Below are 11,741 nucleotides of genomic sequence, written 5' to 3' on the forward strand. Positions count from 1 at the left end.
CAGGCAGAACAGTTTTAATTAAGTGAAACGGAAAGCAATGCGTCATATGGAGCAGTTAGTTGAAAACAAAGGATAAAGTGAGTGTGTATGTAGGAATTAAAGTAGTATAGGTATTCTTCCTCCTTCCTAGGGCGCTGTCCACGATGATTGGAGCAGAAAGGACGGACGGACTGAAGGACCAATAACAGGAGAGTTAAGTCTAAACCACGGCTTCTCCCCAACAGTTTTGGACCAATTAGATAGTAGTACCTTTTCTTACAAATATTGTATACCACTAAGTTGAGGACAGTCTTTTCTGTTTATCCTAAACAGTGAGGCTCCATGTGCACATGCTAATTTTGATACGTTAATGCATAATAAATTTCACACTGTGAAATATATATCCTCTTATTAGTCTTCTCTTTTCAATAAACGGACACGCCTCACACTTACAGTGACTTTCAGATGCAAAGGACAGATGTTTCTGCACGCTTCCTGTCCAGGCTGAAACAGCAAAGTTAGCAACTGGTCAGAAACACAGAGTTAAGCAACTGTATTCATGGAACCATTGTATTTCCTGTTTCTTGTAAAAGTAGCTATGATTTGTTCACGATTGAACCTTTAATGCGGTGGGTAGAGCAGTCGTCTCTCAACCAGAGGGTTGAAGGTTCAAATCTCGGTGCCTCCAGTCCACGTGTCGAAGTGTCCTTGGGCAAGACACTGAACCCCCTTATCCTTATTCTTAATGTCATTTAATGTGACATTTTCCAAAATATTACGCAGAAATACTTATACTGATATTTAAGCTCACAATCATTACATAGATAACCTGTAGGGCAATTAATGGCAAATATTTTCGTTGTACTTTATAAAACAGCGATAATTGATAACAGCTATTAACTTTTACGATATCTTCGGATCTTGTATTTATGAGAAAACATTAAACATTACATATTAATAGTCATCACTAGTGCAAACAGACAAGCCTTTACACGAAACAGGAAGTAAACGACGTTGCTTTGGATAGCAGTGCTTTACAGTGTGGGCCTGTGTTTTAACCTGTATTTGTTGACGTTTTAACACAAAATTAACTATTTCAGTTCATTTTGCCATGTGCTATTGGATGGAAACTGTCAATTAAATACGTTGATACTGATGAAATCTCAAAAATTCAAGGATTATCAGTGAAGTTCTGAAGCGTTCCAAACCCTGCCCCCATTGTACATGATCTCATATCTTGTCTTCTAATTAACAGAATATGATTTTGTAATTCTGAGATAGCGATAAGAGCCTTCGTTTTCCCTTTGGTGAATGCAATGACCTTCCATAGTTAAACGTGAATTGAACTTCGTTTTACTGCCACGAACCCACCTTTTCTGCTGCTGCCCTTTTACTTCACCTTGCAGATTTAAAACAAAAATAATCTATAAACAAATAGCACTTTCCGAATGAGAGGTCAGCCCCCCTCTCAAACCGGCTGGACATTGGTGAGCCATGAAATTTCTCGGGTCAGAGTTCAGTCACAGCATGAGAAGGAGGTGAAGGAGGAAGGGTCAATACGCGACCCTATGAATAGGTAAACAAACTTTAGGTATGAGTGAAACATTGTAAAACGCCTTTAGTGCTTACCTCGAGATAGAGTCCGCGGCGAGTTTTGTAAAAGCCTGTCTGTGAGTATTACAAGCCTCCGAGTTGCGTGTTGGTGTCTAACGAGCTTTTAAGTACTTCAGCTCCAGCGGAACTTCCTGAGAAGTATTTACTCTCAGATACTGTATGTATGTATGTATGTATGTATGTGTGTGTGTGTGTGTGTGTGTGTGCGTGATGTATGCTTTGATGGAAGTGTTCTGGAAAAAGTCCTCGTCTCCAAATTCCAAGTCCACATGCAGTCAGTGATTTCTGGGACCCAATCATTGCGATTTTTTCTTCATCTAGACAACAGATCTAGTTTAATATATGACCTATACTTATTTAAATAGACATCTTTATCTAAAATAAACAATTGTATATGACTGGCAGGGAAATGGTGGCGCTGACTGCAGTCAAATCAGCCGCAAACGGGCCAAAGCTCACGATTTTCAAAATAAAACACCTTAACTCTAATGCTGGATTAATTATGAACTTTCAAACTTAATATAAACACTTTTCTTAATATTTACAGCATAAGGACATCATTTCTAGATTCTACATGACCCGCACTATTACCACACAAAGAATCAAGCATTTCTACTGGACCTTTCTGGAGAAAAATCACATTAAAAAAAGTGTTTTTATTAAACTTGTAAGTTCATAATTTATACAGCATTGGAGTCACATCTTTAATGTGACTTTGCTCCAGAAAGGTACAGTAGAAATGCTTGATTCTTTGTGTGGTAATAGTGCGGGTCATGTAGAATCTAGAAATGATGTCCTTATGCTGTAAATATTTTTTAAAAAGTGTTTTTATTAAACTTGGAAGTTCACAGCATTGGAGTTAAGGTATTTTATTTTGAAAATCGTGAGCTTTGACCCGCAATACCTTTACCGTAAATGTAAGTATATAGAGTATATCGGCGCACTTCAAATTCTAGCGCGGCTGGCTTGACCACGGAAAACTGAACTGCGGCTGATTTGACCGCAGTTGGCGCTGTGCCTATACCTGACCACCATTCCTGCGCAGAGATCAGCGCAAAGTGATGCCCCTGAATAGTCTCAACGGAAATGTCGCTTCCGTCTGAGCGGATGTTCAATCCAAAGAATCGGGAGTGGGTAGAGGTAAATGTTTGGTGTTTGGCTTAGGTTTGGGCGAAGTTAAACGTCATGAGACACAGATGGATAATTGTTCGGAGGAATGTTAGGTTCAGATTAAGATTAAGTGGAACAAGACTTAAATTAACCCCCAAAGTCGTATTCCGAGTCTTGGATTTAGCATTAATCCTTCCTCGCATCAGCGTAGTGTTTGAAAACCAACTGTTCGGCTTTTAGACTTTGACGGCAGTGCCCGTCTTTAAATACGCTTTTGAGTCGTGTTAAAACATTCAAGCCTTGATAAACTAATATCGATAAAAGGATGTTTGCTTCTTTGTGACACAGTGAGGCTTAATTCCGTTTAGTTTAACAGTAATTCTAGAATAGTTAGCAAGTTGACTTTATTGCTAGGTAACGTTAGCTGTCAACAAATCATCTGCTTTTCATGATGTTTCGTTGCTGACAGACATTAGATAAAGTAATTTGTTACTGTTATTTAGCTGTTTTTCTACCAGATACCTTCTTATTTACCAGTAGTGTGTTATACAAAGATAATTATATTGCTCAAGGTGGAGCCAAATGCTCCTTGAATTTCATCTTAATTTATTAACTTTTTCAACCAACTGCTGTGAACATAATACAAATGTTATATAGAAAGTTGATGAACTTGGCTTTATATGTTTTAGGTTAGTCATCAGGTTGATTTATTTCCCTGCATATCCTACAAATTAAATAATCTAACATTAGTCCAATTATAATATATAAAATATAATTGAGTGTGGAGCTGCAGTAATTAATTGATTAGTTGTTCAACAGAATTAAAACTATTTGCTTTAGTAATGAATTGATCAATCATTTTTAGTTGAGTTAAGTATTTAAATGCTCTATAAACCCAAAGTGATACCTTTCCACAGACAGAAAATTCAAAGGATAAAACTATACGGTACTTAGGTGAAATGTATAAAGGCATTTTTTGCAATATTTTTTTGATTAACATATATTCACTGAGTGTAGATTGATTGGCATCAATAGCAGTTTTATTCATTTAAATTGCTACACATTACAGTGTGGGATCTGAATACTTTCTGAAGCCATTGATCATATAATCATTGACTCTTTCGTCAGCTCTACTTGTGTAATTTTAGTTATTCATTGATTTTGCAGATTGTTTCTTTTACTTAATTAGGTTGAAGATCTTTAGTAGATGGTTTTTGTATTGCTTCCTTGCAGAATGGAGAATTCAGAGACCAGTCCGTCATCAGGGCCCCTGTCAGGGGCGGACAGAGGTATGGCACGGCCCTCAGGTCCTCCAGCTCAGCTGTCAGAGTTAGCCAGGCCCTCCAAGTCACCAAGGAGACGGCGGGAGGCGAAAAGGTTGCAGCGACGTGGCGATGGTCATGAACAGCTGCTCTGGGAGATGGAGCGGCGGAGGTTGCCAGGCCAACATGAGCACTTGGAGCCCTGTGGGTCAGCAAGTGACACAGCGGAAAGCTCGCCTAAGAGGTTTGCACTGCAGGTTGACATCTGGTCCGTCGTGCCACTGACACTACTCTGCTGCCTGGGATGTGACATGGTAGTATCTGACTCCTCTCTCTTTTTTTCTTTTTAACTCCTTAGGAGAGCCCACTTTCTACATGGACCATATCCAGCCACTCACTTTGGACCCAAAGCCTGTATTCTTCCCAACCCAACTTCAGTCATGTAAGCATGAGGGTGCTGAATGAGTTGAACTTTGTGTGTCCACACCACTTGTCGGGGCCATTGACACAGAAAAGATTGTGTAACTGTGTGAGATAAGATAAAGCCTAAATGCTTGTGATTGGATGTTGCATGAAACGGGATGGCTCTCAGAGCACAGATGTGTGTTGTCCCCTGGTCCCAGGGTGTTTCATTGGACTTTCCAAAATCACATAGACAGTTTTCTCCAAAAATGCCTGTGATACGCAACAAAAAGGATAACAGAGACAAACGGTAAATGGGGGTGGGAGAAGTTTTTTATATTTTGGTTTTTGCAATTTGAACCTGAACATTTAATGGAGGATTGTAGCTGTTAGCATGGCTTAGCATTTGGCTTTATTTAGAGCCTTTCAGGATCTAACAAATTTAACTAGTGTTTCACAATAGTGGGTTATGTAACAGTTTAGTCTATTTATATTCCACCTATAGTCTAATCTACTTTTTCAATCTCTTTTTTTTTCCTGTATCTGTATTTTTGTGGTTGTAACAGCAGTAAGATGCACATTTGTGTTTCTTTACTCACTAGTGTGTGTATATCCATGTCTCAGGCACATCCAGGATCCCGCCAGCCAGCGACTCACCTGGAACAAACCTCCTGTCAACGTGCTCGTCATTCGAAAAATCAGAGACGAGAGCCTGGTGGAGCCTTTCAAAGAGCTCTGCAGGTTTCTAGTGGAGGTACAGGATCACAGTATTTAATATACAGTGTGGTTGAGATAGTTAATGTTTTTATGATGGGCGGCATGGTGGAGCAGTGGTTAGTGCTATTGCATCAGCTGACTCGGGGCCCTTCTGTGTGGGCTTTGAAAGTTACAGCCTGGTCTCATTCAGTTCTAACACCTTTGGCCATGTTTCCAAAACAAACTCTACTTTGTATAACAAGGCTGTCATAGTTGGTCAGCGAACTCATATTCTTTCATTCCATCCAAACACTTGTATATTAAACAGCATGTGTTTGGCATATGCTCAGCCTTATTCTGGAAAGTGTACTTTTGAGAGATGTCTTTGTGTGTTTTGGCTCTTGCCACTACAGTAAAGTATGTCTTTATGGATCAGGAGAAGCAGATGATGGTGTACGTGGAGCGCAGAGTCGCAGATGATGCTATGCTGTCAAAGGATGAGACCTTCGGCTCAATCCGCAATCAGCTCTGCACCTTCAGAGAGGGTGAGGCTCATGTGTCCTAATGCCTTTAACACACACCTGCTCCTGAGGGAAATATCTGACTTCTAAGACATTTTCTCCCTTCTGAAACAGGAGAAACAATTTTATTTTGCTGCACCAGTTTGAATTAGGATTTTTAAAATCTTTGTAAGTGGGATAACAGTGGGAAAATGATTCTGTTGTAAATAAGCGTTTTTGTCCACATACAGGTTATGATGATATCTCTGACTGCATAGATTTAATCATCTGCCTGGGTGGAGATGGGACTCTGCTCTATGCCTCCTCTCTTTTCCAGGTAATCACACTGGATTAGTTTTTATCCTTAAAGTCAAGCTGAACACCTAAAACATTTAATACTAGATAAAGGAAATGGAAATCTTGTAGATTCTAACCTTCTGTAATTAATACTGTCAAATCTCTGGGTAACATGGTTTGATTTTAATGTGGTGTTATATCTTTACAATGGTTCATTTTCTTGCTTCTACGCATTTTCTATTTTTAACTCAAATTGTTAAATCATAAGAAGTTAATTGTGTAATTGCCTATAATAAGCTCTTGTTAATTAACTTTTATAGAATATAGCATCACAGATAATAAAAAAGTATACAAGATATTTAATTAATGCCAGATGTATACAGATTGTCCACCATCATGAGCAGTTTGACAACTGGTGTCCTGACTGGGGTGAGAAGGTAAATCCAGCCTAGCTAGTCAGCCTGACTTTCACTACATTGTTTTAATGTTCTGTAGGCCAGCGTCCCTCCGGTTATGGCGTTTCATCTCGGTTCTCTGGGTTTCCTTACGCCCTTCAAGTTTGAGTCGTACAAGACTGAAGTAGCCAAAGTGTTTGAAGGTAGCGTGCAGCTGTAACTGTTGCAGTCACTTGTATTTGAATCTAAACACTCAATATCTGTAACCTTCAAGCTCATTCTCTCCTGAAGTGTCAAACTTTGAAACAAATCTTCACTTTCATGCACCTGTATGTGGACTTTCAGGCAATGCTGCCATTACTCTGCGTAGTCGTTTGAAGGTGAAGGTGGTGAAGGACATGCTTCAGAGAACAGGTCATCAGTTGTTCGGCCAAGAGCCACCGCCGCAGCAAGAGCACAATGGGCTCCTTCCTCTCGGGCATACCAGCAGCGAGTCCGGCAAGGTCACCCTACAGCTACAGGTGAGGATGCTAGGTGACAAATTTGTTGATGCAGTTTATCATCGGTCAGTAAATGGCATCAAACACTGTTTGAACAAAGTTCAGTGTGTGTCAGAAGTTTTTGACCAAATTCTCAGTGTGAGTTCTGCTAGAATATGTTTTTGTTTATGTAAAGGAGCTTATTGCACAGTTTATTAAAATACAGCAACATGCCTCAAACTGATATTGTAAAGACCTGCACAGATCATACAGTACCAGGATTTTATAATACCCATCCCACACAGTGTGACACGGTGTCTAAACATGCATGATTATCTCCCAGTCTAAAGGTGCCATGAGGCGCTTCTCTCTGATGACCCAGAGACTTTGCCACGCTGAATGTCACTGATTGGTTGAGCAGGACTGGAAGCCACTACAGTCAATATTAGAATGACAGTTGGATATTTCTAAAAAGTTTGATGTTTTATTTTTATTGACAAGGTGTTCAGGAGAGAGAGAAAATGAGTGTACTGTATATGGGACCACATTGAGAGGGAATGAGCGAGAGAGAGACAAAGTGAGGAAACTGCTGATTAGGTTTTTTTTACTTTGTTCCTTGCTGATTATTTCATTGCAGTTAGATACTAAAAAAGGAATAAAGTAGAACTTTACATTTTCCTGAAACAATATGTGTGCTCATTGCTGAACTTTCACAGTTTAAACTTGTGAAATAATGAATAAGCAAAAGGTGAACTATAAATACTAAAAGGTGAAGTTGCAGTTAAAGTGCTGAAAGAAGCGGAGTTAAATTTCTGTGCAAGCACTGACGGGAGTTCAGATGTCAGTTGAAGTGTAAGTGGTGAAGTCAACTGTAGCTGTCAGCTGAAGTGGAAGTCCTCACAGTCAGGTCAAACATATAAACTGAAAAGTTCTGTCACTTAGTGTCCACTGAATGCAGTTTGGAGCACATCATCTACTTTGGAGACAGATGCTTTTGAGTTTTCAGTTCCCTTCTCCACCTTTGCACGTCGCCTTCACTTACATTAATTTCATCAGTCAGTAAATACAAACAACAACACGACAACTGTTTCCTCGTGTGAAAATGACCTCAGATGCAGCTGTTTTTTAATCAGTTATCAGACTAATTTGCCTAATACTCCTTGTTCTTTGGACAAGGTGAACATAGGAGTCTTTGCATTGGATTTACAATTCTCACTGTAGTGGCTTCATAGGTCTTGGAAACATTTGGTTGCTGGTGTGACTGCGCTTTGTCCTTTATTTCCTCCTGACCGTCACACTCCTGAAGTGACGCGGTAAGCCCACAGCTATGATGGAGGCCGACACTGTCCTGTTTATTTTTCATCCACCTGGGTTTGTGTGTGTGCGTACATGTGTATGGCGCGGTGAGCAAGCGTCACCTTGGTTGCAGTGGTGACAGCCATAATAAAACTAATATGGGAGAAGAAATCGGATGTTGTGAAGTTCTGTTGAGCCTGTTGCCATGGAGACAGTGGCGTCCATAGCGCAGCCGAATGGATACTTAGTGACGCTCTCGGTCTGACACTCTGTAAACAACATGCTACACTGCTGCAGTCTCTCTCTCTCTCACACACACATACACTGTGCTACAGTTTGTCAATTTCAGTGCAGCTTGCTCATCTTTCCTCCCACTCCGGAGTTTTTCGCCTCATCGTTAAAATACACTGATCCATTGTTCAGGTCTTTGTTTGACCTCCCATTACATCATGTCTGCAGTGTCCAGCAGGATGAGTGCTCTGGGCTAAACTGACGTCATGTGCCAGACATCACTGCTTGGTGCTGCAGTATTTTGTCTCACTGACTGAAATTGAAACGTGGAACATGATTCTGCTTGTCTGCACACCGGCATTTTCTGTTTCCTTGTGTAATGTAGGATTGTAGTGGCCTGCAAACCGTAGTCTGCTGCTGACTCATTTATTATTTTTATTCAGTGTCTTTATTTAGTGCCTTGATTAGATTCACAATAGTCTCGTATTTGCTGCCTGTGCAAAAGAATTGCATATTGAAGACTTGAAGAATTCAGTTAATCAGGTTTTTCAGTGGCAGTAGTTTTTTTTTCACGTTACATATTAAGGGCAGTATAGTTATTTTATCTTAATCATCTCCCAGCAAAGGGGTTTTGTTTTCAGTAATTTAGCTTGTTTTTTGTTAGCTGTTATCTCAAGAAGTGCACTAAAGGTTTTAATGAATTTTTGCTGCAAGTTTAGAATTGAAGACAGAGTGGCTAGTTTTTGGTGTGAATAGCACCATCATGTGGGTATTTATAAAATGCTTTAAATTGAGCACTATCTAAATTTTTGTTTTTAAAATGTTTTCCTGGCCTTGTACTGATTCCAAGATTGGCAGGGAGCCTATACCAGCTGACATTGGGCAAGAGGCAGGGTCCACCCTGGACAGGTCACCAGTCTATAACAGGGCTGACAGAGACATACTCACACTCACTCCTATGGGCAATTTAGTCACCATGCAGCCTAAGCTGCATGGACTGTGAGAGGAAGCCCGAGTACCCAGAGAGAACCCACGCAGGCACAGGGAGAGCATACAAACTCCACATAAAAGGCACCGGGTCGGCCTGGGCTCAAACCCGGAACCTTCTTGCTGTGAGGCGACAGTGCTAACCACTGTTCGCCTGGTGCAAGACTTTTTTTTTTTTTTTTTTTTACCCTGAAAAAAAGACAGTTTTTTGTTTTTAACATGCTATTCAATTTTCCTGCAGTTGGAAGCTAAATATTACATATTAAAGTAAATACAAACAGGTGACTAAAGGAAAAGCCTGAACCAGTGAGTGGTCTCTTCCAGGATGATAGTGCCAACATCCATAGGGCACAAGGGGTCACTGAATGTTTTGATGTGTGAAAATGATGGGAATCATAATGCTATGGCCTTCAGTCACCAGATCTCAACCCAGTTGAACCCCTATGGTAGATTTTGGAGCGACGTGTTAGACAGCATCTCCATCTCCATCACCATCATTAAAACAGCAAATGAGGGAATAGCTTTTGGAAGATTGGTGCTGTAGACTTCAGACGCTTGTAGAATCCAAGCCAAGGCACAATGAAGCCGTTCTGTTGTCACATGATGGTCTGACAGCTTACTAAGACACATTTGGTTTTCCTTTAATTTGCCAACTGTCAGTATATACTCATCAGCACATCAAAACCGCTATGGTATTTGACCTATGGGTGGCACTGCAGTAAGAATTTACTTGGTCATGAGTTTGATTTTGTTTGCACTAAGGTCTGATATTCCCAAACAAGTTTTCTCAAGCATCAACATGATGATATGTCACAATTTTGATAATGGCTGAACTATTCAAACATCAAACTAGAAAATCGTGCCGCTCTGATGGAGGGGTTTTCTAATCTTAACTGTGCTCTGTGTGTTATATAGGTGTTGAATGAGGTGGTGGTGGATCGAGGCCCATCCTCTTACCTGTCAAATGTAGACTTGTACCTCGATGGACGACTTATCACCTCAGTGCAGGGAGATGGTAAGGACAAGCATACCACTGTCTCCTTTTTCTTTTTCTTTTTTTTTACACCATGGCTGAAATTTTAACGCGAAGCTCTCACAGTGAGGTCTTTCCAGAAAAAACAAATGGTGAGAACTTAACACAAATGAAGATAATCTGGTAAAAACCCCTCAGTCACTTTCTCTGCCCTCCAGGTGTGATCGTGTCCACACCTACAGGCAGCACAGCATACGCAGCTGCAGCAGGAGCCTCAATGATCCACCCCAATGTACCCGCCATCATGGTCACCCCCATCTGCCCACACTCGCTCTCCTTCAGGCCCATTGTTGTCCCTGCTGGGGTGGAGCTCATGGTAAGAGTAAAGAAGAGAAGTAGAGCTGCAATACCCATTAACCTCAGCTGAACTTCATTTCTTCTGCCAATTAGCATACGTTAGCATGTAAGATGGCAATAACAGTAGACATTATACCTGCTAAACATCACAATGTTAGCATTCAGTTTAAAACACCATTTTGTCAAAATGCTGCCTCACAGAGCTGCTGGCAAGAGAGTGAATGTTTACTCGTGTTTCTGATCTTGGTAACTGACAGTGTGTCCTCTTGTAAAACAGATCACCTTGTCCCCTGATGCCAGAAACACCGCCTGGGTGTCGTTTGATGGCAGGAAGAGACAGGAGATCCAACATGGAGACTGGTAAACTTTATCAACTGCCAGTATCTTCTTGTGATCACTATACAGATTTCCGTTTCCTCAATCTGTTTAATTTGCTCTGTTTCTCTTCCAACAGCATCAAGATCACTACATCTTGTTATCCGGTGCCGTCTATCTGTTGTCATGACCTGGTGTACGACTGGTTCGAAAGTCTGGCTCAGTGTTTGCACTGGAACGTACGCAAGAGGCAGGCGCGGCTGGCAGATGTCTCGGACTCCTCAGACACGGAAAACTGAATCCCAGAGTGTTTTTGCTGGCTTGAGTTGAAGACATCCAGCCGACACTCTCCACAGCAGCTGAGTGAGTGAGTGAGAATGAGGGGACCGGGTTTGTTGGAAAATGTTCTGTGAACATTTTCAGGGCAAGAACACTGGACTGTGCTAGAGAGAGCGAGCGTGCATGTACAGCCCAAATCAGTGTTACATCAGTCCTATAAATGACATGTACAATGAGCAAACTGTGTACAGTTTTTTATATACTGAGTCCTCTCATTTCATTCCAGCTTTATCTGTATCTTACAGGGAAAAAAGCATGTCTCTCGCCTAGAAGTGTAAAAGGCAAGCATTACTTAAATGATTACATAGTCACCTGAAGCTCCTCACGAGGATTCTGAAAACTGTTTCTTTCGGACTTGAAGCACTAACTCATCGATTTGATCAGTGTACAGTGAAAGCTCCATATGTGCCTGGATTATTGGTAGAAATACACTGATACAGCTGAAAGTGTGTACATACATACAAATTAGTTATATAGCACATTTTCCTGCACAAAGGCGAATCAGAGTG

At 40.8% G+C, this 11,741-nt stretch overlaps 2 protein-coding genes across 9 annotated transcripts in view; one reads left to right on the forward strand and one right to left on the reverse strand.

Moving 5' to 3' along the window:
- The window catches only part of gpr160 (G protein-coupled receptor 160), a 7,346-nt gene extending 5,641 nt beyond the window's left edge, over positions 1–1,705 (reverse strand). For 2 of the 4 annotated variants that reach the window (XM_020591410.1, XM_020591408.1), the window contains exon 1: positions 1,609–1,705. The gene's annotated coding sequence lies outside the window, so the exon portion shown is untranslated. Of the gene's footprint in view, positions 1–432; positions 484–1,608 lie in introns of all 4 variants that reach the window. The other 2 variants (XM_020591407.1, XM_020591404.1) reach the window with 2 other exon arrangements.
- On the forward strand, positions 1,490–11,413 carry nadkb (NAD kinase b). 5 transcript variants are annotated; one of them, XM_020591378.1, is made up of 12 exons: positions 1,490–1,555; positions 3,937–4,209; positions 4,324–4,407; positions 4,992–5,121; positions 5,500–5,608; positions 5,815–5,900; positions 6,356–6,458; positions 6,601–6,776; positions 10,164–10,263; positions 10,440–10,597; positions 10,856–10,938; positions 11,033–11,413. In XM_020591378.1, the coding sequence occupies exons 1-12, from the start codon at positions 1,548–1,550 to the stop codon at positions 11,190–11,192; spliced, it is 1,470 nt and encodes a 489-aa protein (XP_020447034.1). In that variant the 5' UTR covers positions 1,490–1,547; the 3' UTR covers positions 11,193–11,413. The 5 variants fall into 5 exon arrangements, with proteins under 5 accessions (XP_020447034.1, XP_020447035.1, XP_020447033.1 ...); XM_020591379.1 differs by lacking the exon at positions 1,490–1,555 and adding an exon at positions 2,576–2,733; XM_020591377.1 differs by lacking the exon at positions 1,490–1,555 and adding an exon at positions 2,740–2,807.
- The last annotated feature ends 328 nt before the right edge of the window (positions 11,414–11,741 follow it).

The sequence above is a fragment of the Monopterus albus genome, unplaced genomic scaffold (genome assembly GCF_001952655.1).
Source record: "Monopterus albus unplaced genomic scaffold, M_albus_1.0 scaffold14.1, whole genome shotgun sequence".
NCBI classification, from domain to species: domain Eukaryota; kingdom Metazoa; phylum Chordata; class Actinopteri; order Synbranchiformes; family Synbranchidae; genus Monopterus; species Monopterus albus.

What these genes read in the sequence shown, in the direction of transcription:
- nadkb (XM_020591377.1), top strand. Translation starts at nt 2,779, where the DNA reads ATGAGACACAGATGGATAATTGTTCGGAG. An exon ending in GCGGAAAGCTCGCCTAAGAG is followed by an intron (nt 4,210 to 4,323) that starts GTTTGCACTGCA and finishes TTAACTCCTTAG; the next exon opens with GAGAGCCCACTTTCTACATG. An exon ending in CTGCTGGGGTGGAGCTCATG is followed by an intron (nt 10,598 to 10,855) that starts GTAAGAGTAAAG and finishes CTTGTAAAACAG; the next exon opens with ATCACCTTGTCCCCTGATGC.